The 25,576-nt window shown below is 51.6% G+C and overlaps 1 protein-coding gene across 1 annotated transcript; it reads right to left on the bottom strand.

Moving 5' to 3' along the window:
• Nucleotides 1-8,644: 8,644 nt before the first annotated feature.
• Nucleotides 8,645-25,175, bottom strand: PXMP2 (peroxisomal membrane protein 2). The gene is made up of 5 exons (XM_077834910.1): nt 25,042-25,175; nt 10,890-11,006; nt 10,237-10,399; nt 9,558-9,677; nt 8,645-9,108 (listed from the first exon to the last, which is right to left on the bottom strand). The coding sequence occupies exons 1-5, from the start codon at nt 25,152-25,154 to the stop codon at nt 9,037-9,039; spliced, it is 585 nt and encodes a 194-aa protein (XP_077691036.1). The 5' UTR covers nt 25,155-25,175; the 3' UTR covers nt 8,645-9,036.
• Between the last annotated feature and the right edge of the window lie 401 nt (nt 25,176-25,576).

Here is a 25,576-nt window from a genome sequence, read left to right as displayed (position 1 = left end):
CCATATGCCAAATGGAGGACTAGTCTGTGGGATGGTCCAATGGGGTGTACTCCACACACTGGCTCTAAGGGCTGAGGTAGGCCAGGTGGGCCCAATCAGCCAATTAAGTAGCAAAGGGTAATATAGGCTGAGTGGGGAGCTTTGACTAGAGGGAAGCTCACCTGGGTAGAGGTGGGCTGGGCTAGTATAAATCCTGGAAGTTGGCAGCAGTAAAGGAGGCTGTGAGGAAGTTTGTGGTCACGCTCTGTGTATTAGAGAGGAAAGGAGAGAACCCAGGGAAAGAGTAGGACCCTGAGGGCCTGGCAGGAAGGGTGGACCTTGAAGAGAGCAGGGTGGAAAACAGAGCCCATGGGACATGAGGTAGGAAGCAGCTTAGAAAGTGAGCAGCAAGGAATGAACAGACCTTGGCTGCGTGTTGTAAGGTCTCTGGGCTGGAACCCAGAGTAGAGGGTGGGCCCAGGTTCCCCTACCCAACACTAGGGAAGTGGCACTGGTGGGGCAGTGAGCTGGAAGACTGCCCGGGTCACTGCAGGAGTGGCTGAGTCTGGACAATGGGTGTGAGGCCTGCCTGGCGCCACGGGTGGAAAGTGACTTTGAAAGACACCCTGGAAGGGGAAAACGTTACTAGTGACCTGGCTGGATGGCTGAGTCACCAAGAGGAGGCTGCAGCTCCTGGAACAAGAGGGAGCTACAGAGAAAGACACCAAGTGACAGCGTGCCGCAGGAAGGGCCATTGGCCTGGCAGAGCTAATTCCCAGAGCGGCCAGGAGGAGGTGCCATCCTGAGGTCAGTAGAGCACCCCTGTCCCAGATGGTAAAATGCTTTGAAGACAAGCTGCTTTTAGGACCTTATTTAGATGTTTCAGAGGGAGCCCTGCTGTGTGTGTTCCCAGTTCTGAGGCTAAATGTAAGATGGGGAGTGGGTTGTATCGTTCTGATCTGAAGTGGAGGACAGGTGACTTCGTTCATGTCCCGCCTTTTCCATGCATTGCTAAAACTCCATCTGTGAGAGAGCTGTTCCCATGATTTGTGCACAGCTCTGTAGAGTGCCCCTCTGGACAATGGCTGGTGACCTCATTTGGATCACGGCTATGGTAGCCATTTGCTCCTGGCCTAGCACCAACTGGTTGGGAGTCCTGAAGATAGCACTGAGACGACAGAGAGCAGCCCCTGACCTGGCCTCAGCATCCTGTACTTGGTCCAGCAACTGCTTGTGGAGTGGTGTACTCTCCTCATACTACATGGCTTGCTTCAGCTGGCCACGTGACCTGTATTCCTTTCTATAGCGTCTGGCAGGAACCAGGAGCGTACGTTGCCTTTCCCAATGACTCTGGATAGCCTCAGCTTTCCAGACAGTCTCCTGCAATATTGTTAAGAGTGCTGGGAACTGATCTGCCTGAATGTCTGATCTCGAGGAGCAAAGTCCCATGGACCTGTGTGAAATAACTTTGTATCCCACTGGGTTTTTCAGAGAGAAGCCCTGAGGCTGAAAGCTGGCCAGGTGAAGGGACCGCACCCACAGTACTGGCCTACTTGTTGGAAGCTAACCCCACCCGGAGTTTTCTCACCCAAAGAAGGGGGCTGAGGCGTTTGTCTAGACTCAGCTGCCTGTGAAGGGCCTGCTGAACTGGGAAGGGTGCACACTGGGAACCTTCTGGCCTAATAAAGCGGAGGCCAGAGGGCTAGGAGGGAAGAACTAGGCCACTTTCTGCCGGCTTGTTCTTCCACAACTGAGCTGCTCTCCCTTGTCGCTACACAGCCCGCTGCAGGGGCAAGTGGTGAGAGCCATAGCAACCCGCAGGAGAAGCTGGGAACAATAACTGACTTCAGGGCAGGGTGACCCGCAGCAGGAGCTGGGGACAACAGCTGGCTACTTTCCAGCCTTTACATGTGGCAGGAAAATCCTGTCTCTCTGTTACATCTGCCCAGGGTGCACGAGGAGGAATACACCACTATCCTTGCCTAGGGCAGCAGCAGAGCTCCTAACATCATTTCACAGCGCTCAGTACTCTGCCTTTGGTTGGTTTTAACATGCAGATTTTCCTGTTGGTCCTCCAACTCTGCTCCGGACTGCTGGCTTCCCTGCCCTAAGGAGCGGGCTGCACATAGAATCATAGAATATCAGGGTTGGAAGGGACCCCAGAAGGTCATCTAGTCCAACCCCCTGCTCGAAGCAGGACCAATTCCCAGTTAAATCATCCCAGCCAGGGCTTTGTCAAGCCTGACCTTAAAAACTTCCAAGGAAGGAGATTCCACCACCTCCCTAGGTAACGCATTCCAGTGTTTCACCACCCTCTTAGTGAAAAAGTTTTTCCTAATATCCAATCTAAACCTCCCCCACTGCAACTTGAGGCCATTACTCCTCGTTCTGTCATCTGCTACCATTGAGAACAGTCTAGATCCATCCTCTTTGGAACCCCCTTTCAGGTAGTTGAAAGCAGCTATCAAATCCCCCCTCATTCTTCTCTTCTGCAGGCTAAACAATCCCAGCTCCCTCAGCCTCTCCTCATAAGTCATGTGTTCTAGACCCCTAATCATTTTTGTTGCCCATCGCTGGACTCTCTCCAATTTATCCACATCCTTCTTGTAGTGTGGGGCCCAAAACTGGACACAGTACTCCAGATGAGGCCTCACCAATGTCGAATAGAGGGGAACGATCACGTCCCTCGATCTGCTCGCTATGCCCCTACTTATACATCCCAAAAAGCCATTGGCCTTCTTGGCAACAAGGGCACACTGCTGACTCATATCCAGCTTCTCATCCACTGTCACCCCTAAGTCCTTTTCCGCAGAACTGCTGCCTAGCCATTCGGCCCCTAGACTGTAGCGGTGCATTGGATTCTTCCGTCCTAAGTGCAGGACCCTGCACTTATCCTTATTGAACCTCATCAGATTTCTTTTGGCCCAATCCTCCAATTTGTCTAGGTCCTTCTGTATCCTATCCCTCCCCTCCAGCGTATCTACCACTCCTCCCAGTTTAGTATCATCCGCAAATTTGCTGAGAGTGCAATCTACACCATCCTCCAGATCATTTATGAAGATATTGAACAAAACCGGCCCCAGGACCGACCCCTGAGGCACTCCACTTGACACCGGCTGCCATCTAGACATGGAGCCATTGATCACTACCCGTTGAGCCCGACAATCTAGCCAGCTTTCTACCCACCCTATAGTGCATTCATCCAGCCCATACTTCCTTAACTTGCTGACAAGAATACTGTGGGAGACCGTGTCAAAAGCTTTGCTAAAGTCAAGAAACAATACATCCACTGCTTTCCCTTCATCCACAGAACCAGTAATCTCATCATAGAAGGTGATTAGATTAGTCAGGCATGACCTTCCCTTGGTGAATCCATGCTGACTGCTCCTGATCACTTTCCTCTCATGCAAGTGCTTCAGGATTGATTCTTTGAGGACCTGCTCCATGATTTTTCCAGGGACTGAGGTGAGGCTGACTGGCCTGTAGTTCCCAGGATCCTCCTTCTTCCCTTTTTTAAAGATTGGCACTACATTAGCCTTTTTCCAGTCATCCGGGACTTCCCCCGTTCGCCACGAGTTTTCAAAGATAATGGCCAATGGCTCTGCAATCACAGCCGCCAATTCCTTCAGCACTCTCGGATGCAACTCGTCCGGCCCCATGGACTTGTGCACGTCCAGCTTTTCTAAATAGTCCCTAACCACCTCTATCTCCACAGAGGGCTGGCCATCTCTTCCCCATTTTGTGATGCCCAGCGCAGCAGTCTGGGAGCTGACCTTGTTAGTGAAGACAGAGGCAAAGAAAGCATTGAGTACATTAGCTTTTTCCACATCCTCTGTCACTAGGTTGCCTCCCTCATTCAGTAAGGGGCCCACACTTTCCTTGGCTTTCTTCTTGTTGCCAACATACCTGAAGAAACCCTTCTTGTTACTCTTGACATCTCTTGCTAGCTGCAGCTCCAGGTGCAATTTGGCCCTCCTGATATCATTCCTACATGCCCGAGCAATATTTTTATACTCTTCCCTGGTCATATGTCCAAACTTCCACTTCTTGTAAGCTTCTTTTTTATGTTTAAGATCCGCTAGGATTTCACCATTAAGCCAAGCTGGTCGCCTGCCATATTTACTATTCTTTCAACACATCGGGATGGTTTGTCCCTGTAACCTCAACAGGGATTCCTTGAAATACAGCCAGCTCTCCTGGACTCCTTTCCCCTTCATGTTAGTCCTCCAGGGGATCCTGGCCATCCGTTCCCTGAGGGAGCCGAAGTCTGCTTTCCTGAAGTCCAGGGTCCGTATCCTGCTGCTTCCCTTTCTTCCCTGTGTCAGGATCCTGAACTCAACCAACTCATGGTCACTGCCTCCCAGATTCCCATCCACTTTTGCTTCCCCCACTAATTCTACCCGGTTCTACATCTACACGGGCTTCCCAACACGGCTCCAGCCTGGCCTCTTCTGCTTTGAGCTGGGGAGCAACGCTGAGCTCAGCTTGCTCTGAAAACAGTTCCAGTGGCTAGCAACCTCCCTGCCCTCAAAGAGCCTGGCCTGATCTCCCCTCCCCCACAGACCCTTCAGGGAGTCTTCAGGAAGGTACTTGGCCAGAGGCTCCCCAGAAGCTGTAGGCCCCTCTAGGCAATATGTGGGTTTGTATTTCCTGGCAGATCTCGGTCTGGGATATCAGCAGGGGTTCCCTGGGAGGAAGGGGGGGAACCTGTTACACAGGAGGGAGCTGGGCCCAAAGCCCCCGTACGTTACTGCACTCTGCAGCACTGCCTGCCTCTGTGCTGTGTCTGGTGCCCTCCAGCCACAATCTGTAGGGAAGCAGAGGAGAGGAGCTGGCTGAATGCCACAGATGGCGGTATGGGCTATGGAGCACAATCACCCAGGTGAGTTTCCCTGGCCGAGCTCGCTCCCTGACGCCAGCTGCTGCTAACACGTCAGCAGGGGCAGCAGAGCTGGGGGACGATCTCTGCAAAGAGCAAACTGCCCTGGGAATTCAACACTAGGCTGGACTGTTTGTCAGGAAAGCAGACAATAGGCTGGCGTTTCCCTCAGCAACGCTGAGGAGGAGGGAGGGCCGGGGAGCTGCCGTCCGCTGGGGAGGAACTTCAGGAGGCAGCAGAACCCCCTGCTGCCAGTGCCTACCAGGGCTGAGTCTGGCCCCAGGCTGCTGTGCCCAGTGTGATGGAGCTGTGGTCCTAGCCCACTGAAGAGCTGTAGCATTTGACACCTTTGCACACTACACAAAGCACAGGGCAATGGTGAATCAGACCCTTGGATGCCAATGGCTGCCCTGTCCTCGCGCCTCACTGGAGATCTGAAAGCAGGATCTTCTCCTAAACTGGACAATTCATCCACAGGAGTATTTATCCTCCTCCCTCCTAACATTGTTTCAGAGCCATAATCAAGAGACTTATGGGAAGTTCAGTTGTACAGAAAAACAATCAACAGTTCCTTACGGTGTCCGAGCAGACATCCACAGCCACCCATAATAACTCTGTGGTGATGCAGAGTTAGCAACAGCATGTGCACTGGACTGTGAAGTCTGTCTCTGCTGCTGAGTCAGCCTGAGAGGTCAAACTAACTAACTTCTAGCAACGAGGCGAAGGCAGAAGTCCTACTAGGAGCTCAGCAGGCAGCCTCAGCCAACCATGACACAGTCCCTGTTGTGGAGACTGCTGGACGTGAATTCAGTGGAAGAAAATTAATGCACTTGTTTTTAAGCCTCACAAAACAGCATCAGTTCTTTGGGGCTTTTGTCCTTCCACCCTCTCAGCAGGCAAGGAAAATTTTAAACAATTATGTAAGGTAGGCAACACCCACACTGACAGCCATTCTTTGAGGATCTCCAGGGTCAGGCACACTTGGATGGAGCAGAACAAATGCTTTCAGGACTCTGGCACCTTTCCATGTACTGGCCCCACCCCAGCATGGATGACAAGATTACCTGTCCTAGACACGTTATCTAAGTCAAAACTGCTATTCAGCACAACACACACAGGAACACTCAGATGCGATACAGTGTGAATTTACTGTATTGGCATGTGACTGGGTTAGCCAATCTGCTTCAAGAGTGCTCAGTGTGATAGAATATGAGCTGCACAAAAATACAGGTAGGCTTGATTCTTCCTTTTCTTCCCAGCCCAAGGGATGTTAGGCTCTGCTTCATCCTCCTAAGGTCATAGGTCAGTGAGATTCGGGAGGGGTGGGAATTTGAGTATCTGTACACAACTGTGCAGGGGGCCGTATGGAGTCCTGGATAAAGCACAGCAATGAGAAATGGAAAAGGTAGAATCATAGAAATGTAGGGATGAAAAGGACTTCAAGAATCAGCAAGTCCAGTCCCCTGTGCTGCAGCAGGACCAAGTCAACCCAGACCATCCCTGGCAGGTGTTTGTCCAACCTGTTCTTAAAACCTCTAGGGACAGGAATCCCACACCCTCCCTGTGTAGCCTATTCCAGTACTTAACTACCCATAGAGATAGCAAGTTTTTCCTAATATCTATCCTAAATCTTCCTTCCTGAAGATTAAGCCCATTGCTTCTAGTCATGCCTTCAGTGGACATGGAGAACAGTCGATCCATTGTACATCCACACCTTGAATACTGCATACAGTTATGATCGTCCCATCTCAAAAAGAGACATTAGACTTGGAAAACATACCAAGAAAGGCAACAAAAATGATTGTGGATATGAAACAGCTTCCATATGAGGAGAGATTAAGAAGGCTGGGACTGTTCCGCTTGGAAAAGAGATGACTGAGGGGAGGTATAATAGTCTATAAAATCATGACCGGTGTGGAGAAAGTGAACAGGGAAGTGTTATTTACCTCTTCACATAACACAAGAACAAGGAGTCACCTAATGAAATTAATAAGTCACCTAATGAAATTAATAATCAATTTCACCTAATGAAATTAAAACAAACAAGAATGTAGTTAATACAACACACAGTCAACCTCTGGTACTTGTCAGGGGATGTTGTCAAGGCCAAAAACATAACTGGTTCAAAAAAGAACTAGATAAGTTCATGGAGGATAGGTCCATCAATGACTATTAGCCAAGATATTCAGGGATGCAACACCATACTCTGGGTGTCCCTAAACCTCCAAATGCCAGCAGCTGGCCCTGGCTGACTGGGTGGATCACTTGATAAATTCCCCTCTTCTGTTCACTCCCTCAGAAGCATCTGGCACTGCCATGGTCAGAAGACCGGATACTGGGCTAGGCAAACCATTGGTCTGACCATGTATGGCCATTCTTATGACCACAGTCGTCTTTATAACAGCCTTTAACATCTTTGAGGACTGGTATCAGGTCTCTCCTCAATCTTCTTTTCTCAAGACTAAACATGCCCAGTGTTAACCTTTCCTCATAGGGAAGGTTTTCTAAACCTTTGATCATTTTTTGTTGCTCTCCTCTGGACTCTATCCAATTTGTTCACATCTTTCCTAAAGTGTAGTGCCAAGAACTGGACACAGTACTTCCGCGGAGGCCTCACCAGCGCTGAGTAGAAGGGGACAATTACCTCCCATGTCTTTCATATGACTCTCATGTTAATACACTAGAGACTATTAGCCTTTTTCACAACTGCATCACATTGACGACTCATTCAATCTGTGATCCCCTCTAACTCCCAGACCCTTTTTAGCAGTGCTACCACCTTGCCATTTATTCCCCATTCGGTAGTTGTGTATTTGACTTTTTTTTTCCTTCCCAAGTGTTATACTTTGCACTTATCTTTACTGAATTGCATCTTGCTGATTGCAGATCAATTCCCTAATTTTTCAAGGTCACTAAATCCTGTCCTGGAAGCGCTTTCAACCCCTCCCTGCTTGGTGTCATCCCCAAATTTTGCAAACATATTCTTCACTCTATTATCAAAAATATTGACTAGTAGCAGACCCAGGATTGACTCCTGTGGGATCCCACTAGATACACCCTCCCAGTTGGACAGCAAGCCATTGATAACTACTCGGAGTATGGTCTTTCAACCAGTTGTGCATCCACCTTTACTAATTTCATCTAGACCACGTTTCCCTAGTTTGCTTATGAGAATGTCATGTGGGACCACTTGCAAATTGACTGCTAAATAATTTGTCCCCGTATCTTTGCAGCTATTGAAGTTAGGCTGACAGGTCTATAACTCCCCAGGTCCTCTGTTCCCTTTTAAAGATAGGTACTGCGTTGGCCCTTCTCCAGTCCTCTGGCATCTTACCCATCCTCCAGGAGTTCTCGAAGATAATTGCTAATAGTTCTGAGATTTCCGCAGTTAGTTCCTTAAATACCCTAGGATGAATTTCATCAGGCTCTGCCAACTTGAACACATCCAACTTAAATATGCTTTAACCTGGTCTTTCCGTATTTTGGCTTGCATTCCTTCCTCCTTGTTGCTAATATTAATGTATTGAGTAGCTGGTCACCATTAACCTTTTCAGTCAAGACTGAAGCAAAATAAGCATTAAGCACATCAGCCTTTTTGATGTAGTCAGTTATTAGCTCTCCTTCCCGCTACGTAGGGGACCTGTATTTTCCTTTGTCTCTCTATTGCATATGAGATTTATCTTATTCCTTCCTGCAACTAAGACTGTCCACTTCTGCATGGATCTGTCACAGATCTCCAACATAACCAGCAAATCACCAGAGTAAAGATAAAACTTTGCAAGAAAGGAGTGAAACAGCAATTTTATTATACTCAAAAATGAAGAGTAAAAGACCCAGAACACTTTGTGCTGGTTTCTTATCCTACCAGTTGATTTTATGGTTATTGTTAAGCACCATTAGAAAGCAGTTAATTCAAGGTCTTAGTCAGAAAAGAATCAAAGTATTATTTGTATTAGGAGAGGGCCCAGGGCTCCTGGCCAGGGATAGGCGCCTTACTCATTGTAGCAGGCACTGTCGGCACTAGGGCAGCATGCACGGTGTTGAATCCCAGAGGATTTGCAGTGGTGTCAGTTCTTGCAGATGCTCCCAGATCGAAGCGGGGGCTGCGGACTTTCAGAGCACCAACGGCAATCGCCTCAACAGGCGATGCAGGCCAGCCCAAAATTACAGCTGTGATGCTATCGCTTCTTGATGGAGGCCAGGTAGGCAAACCAGAAGAGAGAAACGAGGTTTCCAAACAACACCCGAAACTGTGGAGAGAAGTGTCAAGGTACAGACCGGCCTGGGGCTGACAGTCCCCTAACTGCAGTTCCTGGGACAGAACTGGGTCACTTACTGCACTGGGACGCGACACTCCCTTTGGATACAGATGTGAGTGCCTGTGTCTTACTGACAAGTGTCAGCGTCTGTCTGGACTTGTGCAGTCCTTCACACCTGAACAACTGATTGCGGGCAATGGGGCCCTCAGCTCTGCAACTAGCTGAGAAGCAGTAACAGATTCAGGCACAAGAGCAACTGAGGGGGTTGCTAGCATGGAGGACAGAAATATTAAAGGAAGGGGATCTTAGGGCGATCGATAAGGGGACCCTGGACATTATACTAGTGGGGAAAAAAGCCCATGCTACAAACCTGGATGTAGGGCTGCAAAAGTGGTCAGAATTCCCAGGCAAGGACATCATGTGAGCAGGCAGAGACTTACCTGCATAGGGACGTAATTGACATTAATGAACTGGACTGGGGTCCACACTTTCCAGTTCATTTTGAGTGCTACCCAGTAACCACTCTTTATCTTCTCAGCAAACGCAGACAGATCCTTCCCCTGGAACACAAGGAACACCGGTGATGGCCAGGGAGGCCAGGCCTAAACTCCAGAGGAAGAGGCCCCGACTCTCGCCCTTACAGAGCCCTAAGCCATGTGGGCAAAGGGGTTACAAAAGACACAGATCCTAACAGAGCGCAGCCAGAGAGAAGCACTCACCACCTGTGAGACCCAGGTGCACACGATGTGCCAGAGGTGTATCACACTAGCCAAAGCTGGCCATTCCAGCAGAGGGGAACAGAGCAACTGGCCATGCAGCACGCTCAGGAGATCACAAACCCCAGGCTGATGTTAAACACGAGCATCCCCGCTGTATAGCAGGGCAAGCCAAGCAGCTGAGTGAGCTATTTCAGAGCTCACAGGAAGACAGCAGCAAAGTAAGAAGGTCCCCTGCTCTGACCAACAGGGCCTGTCCTAGATCATCGGTGACCAGGAGCTAGATTCCGTCCAGGCACATAAACACACAGTTACGTCTAACTTAGCTATCCGTAGCAGTATCCAGAACCACACACCAAACCCTATAGCCTGACTTCAGCACACACTGGAGATAGGCACCTACCTCCAGCAGGTTCATGACGAAGAAGAAGAGCAGCAGGAAGGGTGGAGCAACAACCAGACGGTCCAGCAGAAGCCTCTTGACCATGGCAAAAGGGACATTCGATGGGATCAGCTGCTCCAGGTACAGGTAGAAATAGTGACTGAGTGGCCCTGTGAACAGGAACCTGACAAACCAGAGGGCATGACTGTGCTTCATCACTGTCCTCCAGCCTTCCCCAGGCTTCCATCCAGCCCCAGCTTAGGTTCTTAGCTGGCCCCATTACCACAGTATCTGAGCACCTCACAATCTTAAATGTGTTTATCCCCACAACACCCCTGTGTGCAGGGCTCTTATCCCCATTGTACAGATGGGAACTGAGGTCCCGAGAGACAAGTGACTTGCCCAAAGTCACAAAGGAAGTCTGTGGCGGGAAGTACTGTGCTACTGCTCTAACCAGACCATCCTTTCTCTTGCTCCAGAGAGAGATGCTAATGGTGCCATAACAGTGAGGGGGGAAGCACTTTGCAAAGCAGCGTATCCTGCTTCTCACACCCCTCCAGGAGGAGAGCCCCACCAACTCAACATCCTCTCTGGTCAAGTTCACGCCCATCACCATGGTACTGGAGCACGTTCCAGAGGTGCACTAAGTGATGTAACTAGCACCTGTGACTTACCCATAGATGGCGAATCTCAAGGGCCCACTCAAGTCCAGGCTTTTGGATGACCCTGGCTTTTTTCGGCTCCTCTCAATGAACTGGGACAGGAGGCTCCCAAGCGCTGACAAAACAGCACTGCAGGCAGAGGGAAGGGGATGAGATCAGAAGCCAGCCAAATAACCCAGAGTCCAAGAGGGAACCTGAGCTCTGAACATAGCCACTGGAGAAGAGTGCAATAGCTCCAGGACCAGTCAGATCAGGGTGGGAGCACTCACTAATAGGCACAGCAAGCTCTGAGGCTTCACACTTCCTGCATGCTCGCAATGAAATCCAGCCAACATGGGGGGCGGCACGGATTCTACATCTTTCATCTAGATTTAGTAGCACTGGCTCGCAGCCCGTGACCAGAGAAATGCTCCCAGCAGCCCACTATGGGGCCCACCACTTTCAACAGAAGAGAATGGTTTTTGTTGTTGTTTTTTAAATTAAAGCTTCTGACCCTTACGGCTGTGTGGCAAACACAGAATCATAGAATATCAGGGTTGGAAGGGACCTCAGGAGGTCATCTAGTCCAACCCCCTGCTCAAAGCAGGACCAATCCCCAATTAAATCATCCCAGCCAGGGCTTTGTCAAGCCTGACCTTAAAAACTTCTGAAGAAGGAGATTCTACCACCTCCCTAGGTAACGCATTCCAGTGTTTCACCACCCTCCTAGTGAAAAAGTTTTTCCTAATATCCAACCTAAACCTCCCCCACTGCAACTTGAGACCATTACTCCTTGTCCTGTCCTCTTCTACCTCTGAGAATAGTCTAGAACCATCCTCTCTGGAACCACCTCTCAGGTAGTTGAAAGCAGCTATCAAATCCCCCCTCATTCTTCTCTTCTGCAGACTAAACAATCCCAGTTCCCTCAGCCTCTCCTCATAAGTCATGTGTTCCAGACCCCTAATCATTTTTGTTGCCCTTCGCTGGACTCTCTCCAATTTTTCCACATCCTTCTTGTAGTGTGGGGCCCAAAACTGGACACAGTACTCCAGATGAGGCCTCACCAATGTCGAATAGAGGGGGACAATCACGTCCCTCAATCTGCTCGTTATGCGCCTACTTATACATCCCAAAATGCCATTGGCCTTCTTGGCAACAAGGGCACACTGCTGACTCATATCCAGCTTCTCGTCCACTGTCACCCCTAAGTCCTTTTCCGCAGAACTGCTGCCTAGCCATTCGGTCCCTAGTCTGTAGCAGTGCATTGGGTTCTTCTGTCCTAAGTGCAGGACCCTGCGCTTATCCTTATTGAACCTCATCAGATTTCTTTTGGCCCAATCCTCCAATTTGTCTAGGTCCCTCTGTATCCTATCCCTGCCCTCCAGCGTATCTACCACTCCTCCCAGTTTAGTATCATCCGCAAATTTGCTGAGAGTGCAATCCACACCATCCTCCAGATCATTTATGAAGATATTGAACAAAACCGGCCCCAGGACCGACCCCTGGGGCACTCCACTTGACACCGGCTGCCAACTAGACATGGAGCCATTGATCACTACCCATTGAGCCCGACAATCTAGCCAACTTTCTACCCACCTTATAGTGCATTCATCCAGCCCATGCTTCTTTAACTTGCTGACAAGAATACTGTGGGAGACCGTGTCAAAAGCTTTGCTAAAGTCAAGAAACAATACATCCACTGCTTTCCCTTCATCCACAGAACCAGTAATCTCATCATAGAAGGCAATTAGATTAGTCAGGCATGACCTTCCCTTGGTGAATCCATGCTGACTGTTCCTGATCACTTTCCTCTCATGTAAGTGCTTCAGGATTGATTCTTTGAGGACCTGCTCCATGATTTTTCCGGGGACTGAGGTGAGGCTGACTGGCCTGTAGTTCCCAGGATCCTCCCTCTTCCCTTTTTTAAAGATTGGCACTACATTAGCCTTTTTCCAGTCATCTGGGACTTTCCCCGTTCGCCACGAGTTTTCAAAGATAATGGCCAATGGCTCTGCAATCACAGACGCTAATTCCTTTAGCACTCTCGGATGCCCAAACGTGACCCCTTCCCCCTTCCCCCCCACATGGTGCAGCCTTCCAGACTCAGCAAAGTGCCTGTGCGACCTGCTCCTATTTATCTCAGTGATGTGTTGACTCTGAAGACTAATGATAAAAACAAATGGCAGTGTTGGTAACTATTTTACTACAGACCAATAGCAACAGTATCTGGCTAGTTCATATATGCAGTGCAATGGAAATCAGAGATTCGGTCAGGTTCCCCATTTCCTACAGCTCTCCTCTGCTTCAGCCAGCCTCATTTAAAATACCCCCAGTGATGGGGCCTTCACCCTCTACCTTGGTGAGAAAATTCCAGAGCCAGATACAGCTCACCATTAGGCAGCTCTTCTCTTCCTGATCTTTAAGCCATGTTTTCCTTCTCAGTTTCATCCTCTCACTCCTAGATGTGCCTTGGCGCTCTATGTGAGCTACCAGGGAAAGAGAAGAGTAGGGCAGCAACCACTCCGCAAAGGAGAAGAATTATAGGAGGAAGGAGGTGGCAAATGAGGTACCGGCAGAGTTCCACCACCTCGCCCAGGCCCTCCCTCTTTTGAGTTCTGCTTCTGTGGCAGACCAGATCTGTGGACTGCAACCCCATCCATTCAGCAGGGTCTTAAACACCCCTGTAAACTGGCCGCTTTTCTGCCAGCTGCCAAGCTGACAGCCATGCTGTCTGCAGGGTCCATTCACTTGAAAGTGTCCTTTAAATTGCAGCTCAGCTTTGAAAATAGCCCCATGAGATCTGATCCCGGTGTGTGCCAGTCAAAGCTGCAGGCTTGGGGGGACAGGAAATTTGCGCTGCCCTGAAAAGCCAATACAGCTGAGAGAGAGAGAGAGCGAGCGAGCTAAAGGCTCCTGCTTGTTCGTGGGCAAGAGAATAGTTTGCTGTGGGCTAAATCCTGCTTTCACTGACACCTGTGGCAGCCTTCCGCATTGATCACAACGAGCATTTGATCAGCCCTAAATTCTATTTGCATACACCTACGCAACCTCACCGGGGCAATGGAATCACAAGCCCCAGCCCTTTTTTACTGGGGAGGGTGCGTGGGAAGGAAAGAGCCCGCCTCTCTCAGCCTTGGGGAGCGTGCTGGGCCAGCGGAGAGCAACACAACACATCTATACCTATCAATGGTCCCAGGTGACTGACAGTCTCCAAGACACCGATTATACTCTGCACTTGGGTAGCGTGGCTCACCAGTGGATCTCAAAGAGCATTACAAGAACAGGTACTATTATCCCTATTGTACCAACGTTTCGGTCTCTGCCAGAAATTCTTCTCCCTGCTCCCAAATGCATAGCCCTAACTTCCCCTCCCTCTGGCTGGTTAGTGCCTCAGGGAGGGGAAGAAAGGCCAAGGCCCATGGAAAGAATAGGCAGTAGCTGGTGAGAGGGAGCAGCTTGTCTGTCTCTCCATGGTACGCCCATGGCGCACATCACTGTAGCATCTGAGCACCTCACAATTTTTAATGTTTATCCTCACAAGCCCTGGTGACATGAGAAGGTGCCATTTATCCCCATTGTACAGATGGGAACTGAGGCACACAGACTAAAGTGACTTGCCCAAAGTTACACAGGGCAGTCTCTGGCGGAGATAGACTTGAACCCAGGTCCCCCAAGTTCTAGGCCAGCACCCTAACCACTAGGCCACACCTCTTCTTCTTTGGCCCACCCAATCAGAGGCCATGTGGTGGGAAATTGCGCCGATGGCAATGGAGATGGTGAAAGGGAGAAGGCGATGGGGAAAACAGGAGGGGAGGGTTTAAAGAGGGGAACAGCAAGAGAAGAAAAAGCAAGAGAGTGCTCTGAGGTTAGCCCAGTTATTCACATTGGGCTGGGTTCCATTTACTCTTCAGCGTATCAGATGGCCACGGGGCAAACACTGAGTACTTCACTCTTCACCACACCTTCAGTCAGGAATCTCCAAGTGCTTTACAAACACTAAGGGCAAGTCTACATTACAGTGCTACATCGGCACCGCTGCAGAGTGTCTGGTGAAGACGCACTATGGGAAAGCGCTCTCCCGTCGGCATTACTCCACCTCGGCGAGAAGCGGAAACTATGTCAATGGGAGAGTGGCTCTCACCATGTGGACAGTGCAAAACTTGTGTCGCTCGGGAGGGAGGGGGGGCGAGCTTTTTCACACCCCTGAGGGATGTAAGTTAGATAGACTTAAGCAGTAGTGTAGACCTGCCCTAAGGCTCCCAACCTTCCTGTGAGGCAAGGCAATAGTGTTCCCATTTTAGAGCTGGGAGAAACAGAGATGAAGCAACTTGTCACAAGAGTCAGCAATGGAACCCAGGAGTCCTGACTCTCAGTTCCTCGGCTCCCATCAGCTGCAAATCACAAGCTGGGGCATGTCCTCACCTGAACGTGTGGGTGCTTGGTTTGCCAGCTCCACCCAGCCCTGTACTATCACTTGCTCAGCACAGATCTGCTTCTCGCCGGCACTATCTCCGTTTCCAGCTCAGAAACCTGGGCAGGGAGTTACCCCACCTCCACCATTCAAACCCAGATACGTCTGTAGCACAGCTTCAGAGTGCATCCTTAGAGCCTGCAAGTCCTCTTTGTACTGCATGGGAGCAAGACCCCTTCACTTCAATTCCCCCTTCAGCATGTGCTGGGAGGAGGCTCTGTGGACAGCGGCACCTCCGGGCCTCACAGCCATGGCCCTGCTGACAAGCTCCTGAAGGCTTGGTTAAATCAATAGCAGAGGTTGGTTAAATCAATAGCAGAGAAAATGCCTTAAGATGTCTGACCAGGGCATTAGGTTGGATCCAGTCTGGACTTTGGCCAGGCAATCAGATTCCTCTTGTTCTGGGGGAAGCATAAAGGAGGCTGTGTTGGCGAGTATCTGAGTGTCTGTTGTGGGGACAGTTTGACCGTGTGCTTGACTGGTTGTTTGAAAAGTGTGAATTGGGAGTGCTTTGTTCCAGGTGAGCCTTGAGTGGGCCAGACTGTTATAAAAAGCCAGCCAGCTGCGAATCAGCTGAGCAGCAAACAGCAGAGAGCCTAACAGAGGGAGTTCGCCTGGGGAGAGCCCACTGAGGCGTACATCTTGCCAGCTTCTCTGAGTAGATACTACAACTCCTAAGGAAGCTCATAGAAAGAAGGTAATACGGATGGGGAGTGTTCAGCTGTTGTGACCTGCACTGGATGTGCCATGTTTGTCTTTCTTCCACAGGACAGAAGCAACTTTGTCTGTACAAAGTGCAAGCTGGTCTCCATATTGGAAGAGAAGGTTCAAGGTCTGGAGCAACAGGTATCGACCCTGCGTTGCATAAGAGAAACTGAAGATTTCCTGGACAGACATCAGGATATGCTTCTACGGGCACAATGTTCTGAAGATTCAGAGCAGGCTGCACTGCGGGGACAGGAGGATGGTGAAGAAATTTGGCAGCATGTGACCTACAGAAGAAGAAAGGGGAGTGTCCATGTACCAGCAATGCAGATACAGGTAAGCAACCGTTTTCATGTTCTCTTTCATGTTCAGGTACTAATGCGGAGAGTGGACCAGATGATACATCTGAGGGAAGGGAGCAGAACGAGACTCCGCCGATTGGAAGGCATGAGATGCACTGCCCTAGGGATGGGGTTCCACAACCACCGCTCCCAAGAGAAAGAGGCAGGTGGTGGTGGTCGGGGACTCTCTCCTCAGGGGGACTGAGTCATCTATCTGCCGCCCTGACCGGGAAAACCGAGAAGTCTGCTGCTTGCCAGGAGCTAGGATTCACGATGTGACAGAGAGACTGCCGAGACTCATCAAGCCCTCGGATCGCTACCCCTTCCTGCTTCTCCACATGGGCACCAATGATACTGCCAAGAATGACCTTGAGCGGATCACTGCAGACTACGTGGCTCTGGGAAGAAGGATAAAGGAGTTTGAGGCGCAAGTGGTGTTCTCATCCATCCTCCCCGTGGAAGGAAAAGGCCTGGGTAGAGACCGTTGAATCGTGGAAGTCAACGAATGGCTACGCAGGTGGTGTCGGAGAGAAGGCTTTGGATTCTCTGACAATGGGATGGTGTTCCAATAAGGAGGAATCATAGAATCATAGAATATCAGGGTTGGAAGGGACCCCTGAAGGTCATCTAGTCCAACCCCCTGCTCGAAGCAGGACCAATTCCCAGTTAAATCATCCCAGCCAGGGCTTTGTCAAGCCTGACCTTAAAAACTTCCAAGGAAGGAGATTCCACCACCTCCCTAGGCAACGCATTCCAGTGTTTCACCACCCTCTTAGTGAAAAAGTTTTTCCTAATATCCAATCTAAACCTCCCCCACTGCAACTTGAGGCCATTACTCCTCGTTCTGTCATCTGCGACCATTGAGAACAGTCTAGAGCCATCCTCTTTGGAACCCCCTTTCAGGTAGTTGAAAGCAGCTATCAAATCCCCCCTCATTCTTCTCTTCTGCAGGCTAAACAATCCCAGCTCCCTCAGCCTCTCCTCATAAGTCATGTGTTCCAGACCCCTAATCATTTTTGTTGCCCTTCGCTGGACTCTCTCCAATTTATCCACATCCTTCTTGTAGTGTGGGGCCCAAAACTGGACACAGTACTCCAGATGAGGCCTCACCAATGTCGAATAGAGGGGGACGATCACGTCCCTCGATCTGCTCGCTATGCCCCTACTTATACATCCCAAAATGCCATTGGCCTTCTTGGCAACAAGGGCACACTGCTGACTCATATCCAGCTTCTCGACCACTGTCACCCCTAGGTCCTTTTCCGCAGAACTGCTGCCTAGCCATTCGGTCCCTAGTCTGTAGCGGTGCATTGGATTCTTCCGTCCTAAGTGCAGGACCCTGCACTTATCCTTATTGAACCTCATCAGATTTCTTTTGGCCCAATCCTCCAATTTGTCTAGGTCCTTCTGTATCCTATCCCTCCCCTCCAGCGTATCTACCACTCCTCCCAGTTTAGTATCGTCCGCAAATTTGCTGAGAGTGCAATCCACACCATCCTCCAGATCATTTATGAAGATATTGAACAAAACCAGCCCCAGGACTGACCCCTGGGGCACTCCACTTGACACCGGCTGCCAACTAGACATGGAGCCATTGATCACTACCCGTTGAGCCCGACAATCTAGCCAGCTTTCTACCCACCCTATAGTGCATTCATCCAGCCCATACTTCCTTAACTTGCTGACAAGAATACTGTGGGAGACCGTGTCAAAAGCTTTGCTAAAGTCAAGAAACAATACATCCACTGCTTTCCCTTCATCCACAGAACCAGTAATCTCATGATAAAAGGCGATTAGATTAGTCAGGCATGACCTTCCCTTGGTGAATCCATGCTGGCTGTTCCTGATCACTTTCCTCTCATGCAAGTACTTCAAGATTGATTCTTTGAGGATCTGCTCCATGATTTTTCCAGGGACTGAGGTGAGGCTGACTGGCCTGTAGTTCCCAGGATCCTCCTTCTTCCCTTTTTTAAAGATTGGCACTACATTAGCCTTTTTCCAGTCATCCGGGACTTCCCCGGTTCGCCACGAGTTTTCAAAGATAATGGCCAATGGCTCTGCAATCACAGCCGCCAATTCCTTCAGCACTCTCGGATGCAACTCGTCCGGCCCCATGGACTTGTGCACGTCCAGCTTTTCTAAATAGTCCCTAACCACCTCTATCTCCACAGAGGGCTGGCCATCTCTTCCCCATTTTGTGATGCCCAGCGTAGCAGTCTGGGAGCTGACCTTGTTAGTGAAAACAGAGGCAAAAAAAGCATTGAGTACATTAGCTTTTTCCACATCCTCTGTCACTAGGTTGCCTCCCTCATTCAGTAAGGGTCCCACACTTTCCTTGGCTTTCTTCTTGTTGCCAACATACCTGAAGAAACCCTTCTTGTTACTCTTGACATCTCTCGCTAGCTGCAGCTCCAGGTGCGATTTGGCCCTCCTGATTTCATTCCTACATGCCCGAGCAATATTTTTATACTTTTCCCTGGTCATATGTCCAACCTTCCACTTCTTGTAAGCTTCTTTTTTATGTTTAAGACCCGCTAGGATTTCACCATTAAGCCAAGCTGGTCGCCTGCCATATTTACTATTCTTTCGACTCATTGGGATGGTTTGTCCCTGTAACCTCAACAGGGATTCCTTGAAATACAGCCAGCTCTCCTGGACTCCTTTCCCCTTCAAGTTAGTCCCCCAGGGGATCCTGGCCATCCGTTCCCTGAGGGAGTCGAAGTCTGCTTTCCTGAAGTCCAGGGTCCGTATCCTGCTGCTTACCTTTCTTCCCTGCGTCAGGATCCTGAACTCAACCAACTCATGCTGAGTGCTGGGCAGAGACGGGCTCCACCTAACGAAGAGAGGGAAGAGCATCTTCGCAAGCAGGCTGGCTAACCTAGTGAGGAGGGCTTTAAACTAGGTTCACCGGGGGAAGGAGACCAAAGCCCTGAGGTAAGTGGGAAAGCGGGATACCAGGAGGAAGCACGAGCAGGAGCACACGAGAGGGGAGGGCTCCTGCCTCATACTGAGAAAGAGGGATGATCAGCGAGTTCTCCAGTGCCTATACACAAATGCAAGAAGCCTGGGAAACAAGCAGGGAGAGCTGGAAGTCCTGGCACAGTCAAGGAATTATGATGTGATTGGAATAACAGAGACTTGGTGGGATAACTCACATGACTGGAATACTGTCATGGATGGATAGAAACTGTTCAGGAAGGACAGGCAGGGCAGAAAAGGTGGGGGAGTAGCACTGTATGTAAGGGAGCAGTATGACTGCACAGAGCTCCAGTACGAAACTGCAGAAAAACCTGAGAGCCTCTGGATTAAGTTTAGAAGTGTGAGCAACAAGTGATGTCGTGGTGGAAGTCTGCTATAGACCACCGGACCAGGGGGATGTGGTGGACGAGGCTTTCTTCCGGCAACTCGCAGAAGTTACTAGATCGCAGGCCCTGGTTCTCATGGGAGACTTCAATCACCCTGATATCTGCTGGGAGAGCAATACAGTGGTGCAGACAATCCAGGAAGTTTTTGGAATGTGTAGGGGACAATTTCCTGGTGCAAGTGCTGGAGGAGCCAACTAGGGGGGGAGCTTTTCTTGACCTGCTGCTCACAAACCAGGAAGAATTAGTAGGGGAAGCAAAAGTGGATGGGAACCTGAGAGGCAGTGACCATGAAATAGTCGAGTTCAGGATCCTGACACAGGGAAGAAAGGAGAGCGCAGAATATGGACCCTGGACTTCAGATAAGCAGACTTTGACTCCCTCAGGGAACTGATGGGCAGGATCCCTTGGGAGAACAACATGAGGGGGAAAGGAGTCCAGGAGAGCTGGCTGTATTTTAAAGAATCCTTATTGAGGTTCCAGGCACAAACCATCCCGATGTGTAGAAAGAATAGTAAATATGGCAGGCGACCAGCTTGGCTTAACAGTGAAATCCTTGCTGATCTTAAACACAAAAAAGAAGCTTACAAGAAGTGGAAGACTGGACAAATGACCAGGGAACAGTATAAAAATATTGCTCGGGGATGCAGGAGTGAAATCAGGAAGGCCAAATAACACCTGGAGTTGCAGCTAGCAAAAGATGTTAAGAGTAACAAGAAGGGTTTCTTCAGGTATGTTGGCAACAAGAAGAAAGTCAAGGGAAGTGTGGGCCCCTTACTGAATGAGGGAGGCAACCTAGTGACAGAGGATGTGGAAAAAGCTAATGTACTCAATGCTTTTTTTGCCTCCGTCTTCACAAACAAGGTCAGCTCCCAGACTACTGCAATGGGCAGCACAGCATGGGGAGGAGGTGACCAGCCCTCTGTGGAGAAAGAAGTTGTTCGGGACTATTTAGAAAAGCTGGACAAGCACAAGTCCATGGGGCCGGATGCGCTGCATCCAAGAGTGCTAAAGGAGTTGGCGGATGTGATTGCAGAGCCATTGGCCATTATCTTTGAAAACTCATGGAGATCAGGGGAAGTCCCGGACGACTGGAAAAAGGCTAATGTAGTGCCCATCTTTTAAAAAGGGAAGAAGGAGGATCATGGGAACTACAGGCCAGTCAGCCTCACCTCAGTCCCTGGAAAAATCATGGAGCAGGTCCTCAAGGAATCAATTCTGAAGCACTTAGAGGAGAGGAAAGTGATCAGGAACAGTCAGCATGGATTCACCAAGGGCAAGTCATGCCTGACTAATCTAATTGCCTTCTATGATGAGATAACTGGCTCTGTGGATGAGGGGAAAGCAGTGGATGTGGTGTTCCTTGACTTTAGCAAAGCTTTTGACACAGTCTCCCACAGTATTCTTGCCAGCAAGTTAAAGAAGTATGGGCTGGATGAACGCACTATATGGTGGATAGAAAGTTGGCTAGATTGTCGGGCTCAACGGGTAGTGATCAATGGCTCCATGTCTAGTTGGCAGCCGATATCAAGTGGAGTGCCTCAAGGGTCGGTCCTCGGGCCGGTTTTGTTCAATATCTTCATAAATGATCTGGAGGATGGTGTGGATTGCACCCTCAGCAAGTTTGCAGATGACACTAAACTGGGAGGAGAGGTAGATACGCTGGAGGGTCGGGATAGAATACAGAAGGACCTAGACAAATTGGAGGATTGGGCCAAAAGAAATCTGATGAGGTTCAATAAGGACAAGTGCAGAGTCCTGCACTTAGGACGGAAGAATCCCATGCACTGCTACAGACTAGGGACCGAATGGCTAGGCAGCAGTTCTGCAGAAAAGGACCTAGGTGTGACAGTGGACGAGAAGCTGGATATGAGTCAACAGTGCCCTTGTTGCCAAGAAGGCCAATGGAATTTTGGGATGTATAAGTAGGGGCATAGCGAGCAGATCGAGGGATGTTCTCCTCTATTCGACATTGGTGAGGCCTCATCTGGAGTACTGTGTCCAGTTTTGGGCCCCACACTACAAGAAGGATGTGGAAAACGTCCAGCGGAGGGCAACAAAAATTATTAGGGGACTGGCACACATGACTTATGAGGAGAGGCTGAGCGAACTGGGATTGTTTAGTCTGCGGAAGAGAAGAATGAGGGGGGATTTGATAGCTGCTTTCAACTACCTGAAAGGGGGTTCCAAAGAGTATGGATCTAGACTGTTCTAGTGGTAGCAGATGACAGAACAAGGAGTAATGGTCTCAAGTTGCAGTGGGGGAGGTCTAGGTTGGATATTAGGGAAAACTTTTTCTCTAGGAGGGTGATGAAACACTGGAATGTGTTACCTAGGGAGGTGGTGGAATCTCCTTCCTTAGAAGTTTTTAAGGCCCGGCTTGACAAAACCCTGGCTGGGATGATTTAGTTGGGGATTGGTCCTGCTTTGAGCAGGGGGTTGGACTAGAACCTCCTGAGGTCCCTTCCAACCCTGATATTCTATGATTCTATGAAGCTGAAGGGTTAAGTTGGTGCATGGAGTGCTGGCAAGAGCTGCCAACCTGACTGCTCTGGACACTGGTGTTATTCTCTAGACCAGGGGTCGGTAACCTATGGCACGCGTGCCAAAGACGGCACGCAAGCCGATTTTTAATGGCCATGCTGCTGCCTGCCAGGTCCCAGCCGCCGGCCCCACTCAGCCCGCTGCCGAACCCAGGCCAGCAGCTGGCTGAGTGAAGCTGTCGGCCGGGACCCAGGCAGGCAGCAACTTGCCATTAAAATTCCTGCCCACCCCTCCCAGTGGGGGCAGGGTGAAGAAGCTTGGTCCTGCCAGCTGTTGCTGCAGGGCAGACAAGCTCCTTCCTCCCCCGCCTCTTCCCCCAGCTTGCTGGGTTCCTGCCCCTCCTCCTCTCCCTCCCTGCCACCAATCAGCTGATGGCCCTTGCGAGGGAGCGGGAGAAGCAGAGCTGCAGCGCGCTCGCGGCTCCAGGGAAAAGAGGAGGGGACGGGGGGTAGAATCAGGGCATATCCCCTCCAGCCCCCTGCCGTGAGCCACTCTGGGAAGGGGGCTGGGAGCAGCCCCACGACCCTAGCCCACACCCCCAGCCCTCTACCCTGACCCATACACACCCCAGCCCTGATCCCTGCACCCCCCCCACACACACTCCCAGCCCTCTGCCCTGACCCCGGTACCCTCCCACGACCCCAGCCCTGATTCCAACACCCCCCACACCGCATGCCCTGACTTTCACCCCCACACATTCCTACCCCCACCCTGAGCACCAAACAGGAGCTCCTGCCCCCCCCCTCATTCCCACCTGCACCCCTCGCACCAAATGGGAGCTACCCAGGTAAGCATGCCACACCCCAACCCTGAGCTCCCCCTCATTCTAGCTCCTAGCCAGACCCTACACCCCAACCTGCTCCTTCACCCCCAGCCCTGTGCACTCCCACCCTCAGCTCAATGCAGAGAAAGGAAGAGAATGGGCTAGAACCAGGGAAAAGGTAGGTGCCCACTCTACGTGGGCAGGGCCGGGATCCCAGACCAGCAGCGGGCTGAGTGGGGCCAGCAGCCGGGACCTTGTCTGGCAGGAGCCAGCGGATGGAACCCCAGACCAGCAGCGGGCTGAGAGGAAGCGGGCTGAGCCACTCATCCCACTGCTGGCCTGGGGGCCCGGCCACCGGCCCCGCTCAGCCCGCTGCCGGTCTGGGGTTCTCACTGCCGGCCCGGGGTTCTCACTGCCGGCCCCTTGCCAGCAGGGGTCCCAGCCACAGGCCCCGCTCAGCCTGCTGCCGGCCTAGATGAACCGAACCGCAGGCTGGCAGCAGGCTGAGCGGGCCGGCAGCGTAAGATCAGCATTTTAATTTAATCTTAAATGAAGCTTCTTAAACATTTTGAAAACCCTGTTTACTTTACATACAACAATAGTTTATTTATATAGTATATAGCCTTATAGAGAGGGACCTTCTAAAAGAAGTCAAAATGTATTAGTGGCACGCGAAACCTTAAATTAGAGTGAATAAATGAAGACTCGGCACACCACTTCTGAAAGGTTGCCGACCCCTGATCTAGACTGTGGTAGCACCTAGGGACCCCAATCATAGGAGCAGGGCCCCACTGCGCTAGGTGCTGTACAAACAGTCCTCTGCCCTCCATTATTGACAGAGCAGGTACAGCCCGGGCAGGGTAAGTTTCTCCCATTCCAGCAACACATCTCGTCCCTGCCCTGCAGGGACCTGTCTGGTTTAGAGGGGAGCTCAGTGTCTGTGACCCAGTGCGTCCATGGTGCCTCTGCTGAGAAGAGCAATCACTGCAGGCGGTGCCGATGTCTTCAGTGAGTGAGCAGGAGAGACCCCCCCCAAAATCACTGCTCACAGGCCGCTGAACTCAGCCTACTGTGACATCTTGTAGGTCTGCTGAATGCAGCTGGCTCAGAAAGCGGCCCAGAGGTAACATCCCCCGCAGCCCATACACACATATAGCCCCGCTTTCCCCTCACTGCCTGTTATAGCCACATGGGTGAGAGGACTGCTGCTGCACCTCGCTAGCAGGCACAAGAACAGGCTGACAAGTGGCGTGCCAGCCCCATGGAGTGCACTCAGAGCAAGGGGGCAAGGGCCAAGCATCCTGCAATCCCACAGCAGCTGGGCCTCTGCCCTGGGAACAGTCCTGCCAGACACCTGGCGCTCTGTCTACGTGGGGCAGGCGAGGAGCACAGCGTTAGCTGGCACCATGTTAACCAGGACTTTGCCCTTGGGTACGCCAGGCCAGCCACTTCCAGGGAGATGCAAGCTGGGCCCAGCTAAGGGCAACTGCGCAAATCCCAGCAAAGCAGGGGGGGTTGGTCCCAGTCTCTCCTGGGGGGGCGGGGGGGGCTGGCTCCCCGGCTGCAGGGAAGGAGGTCAGTCCCGGTCTCCCGCAGGGGAGGGGCTGGTTCCCCGGTCCTGGTCACTCCCGGGGGTGGCGGGGGTGGAGTAGTTCTCTGGTTTGGGGGAGGGCTCTGTCCCAGTCTCTCCTGGGGGGGGGGGGCTGGTTCCCCGACTAGGGGGGAGGGGGTCGGTCCCAGTCTCTCCCAGGGGGTGGTGTAGTAGTTCCCTGGTTTTTTGGGGGAAGGCGGGGTCGGTCCCGGTTCCCCGGCTGTGTGTGTGTGTGTGGGGGGGTCGGTCCTGGTCACTCCCGGGGGGTGCTGGAGAAGTTCCCTGGTTTGGGGCGGGGGGAGTCTGTCCCGGGGGGGGGGGGCTGGTTTCCCGGAGGGCGGGTCTCTCCAGGGGGGAGGGCAGTTCTCCGAGTGGGGGGTGGTCCCGGTCTCTCTGCCCGGTGCTCACCTGGACGCCGCCTTGGTGAGCAGCGGGTGGAGCCGCAGCAGCAGCAGGTACCGGGCGAGCACCCTGCGGGGCAGCGGCCCCGGCGGCAGCGCCTTGGAGAGCGCCGGGCACATCGCGCGGCCGAACTACCCTGGGCTGGCTACTGCGCATGCGCCCTTCGCCTCCGGGCCGGCGGGAGGGGCCAGCTGGGCGGGTCCAACGAGCTAAGGGGCGCGGCTCCGAGTGCTCGAGTCAGGGCAGGTAGCTCGGGGGCGGGACCAGACCCGCGCGGGGCGGGGTTATCCGTGTTGGCCCAGAGTCAGCATCGCTTGGAGGTGGGGTTGTGGCTACAGGGCGGGGCCTACCTGGGGCGGGGCGGGCCGATGGAGAGGGTGTCCTCTCACCCATTGGCTCTCGGAAGGGCGTGCGCCAGGAGCGCCCTGTGATTGGCCTAGCGTCCGGAGGCGGAGACTGGGCCCGGGGCCCGCGCAGGGGGCGGAGTCAGGCACATCTCGCGGGAGCTGGGCTCAGCGCGGGAAATTCCGCTGCCGGCCGG

Source organism: Eretmochelys imbricata, chromosome 15 (genome assembly GCF_965152235.1).
Source record: "Eretmochelys imbricata isolate rEreImb1 chromosome 15, rEreImb1.hap1, whole genome shotgun sequence".
NCBI classification, from domain to species: Eukaryota; Metazoa; Chordata; order Testudines; family Cheloniidae; genus Eretmochelys; species Eretmochelys imbricata.
The sequence above is the reverse complement of the archived record's forward strand: the minus strand, read 5'-3'. Positions and strand labels throughout refer to the sequence as shown.

Coding starts and splice junctions, on each gene's coding strand:
- PXMP2 (XM_077834910.1), bottom strand. CDS start 25,154: ATGTGCCCGGCGCTCTCCAAGGCGCTGCCGCCGGGGCCGCTGCCCCGC. Junction 10,400..10,889: donor TTGAGATTCGCCATCTATGG/GTAAGTCACAGG, acceptor CTGGTTTGTCAG/GTTCCTGTTCACAGGGCCAC. Junction 9,109..9,557: donor TCAATTACGTCCCTATGCAG/GTAAGTCTCTGC, acceptor TTCTCTCCACAG/TTTCGGGTGTTGTTTGGAAA.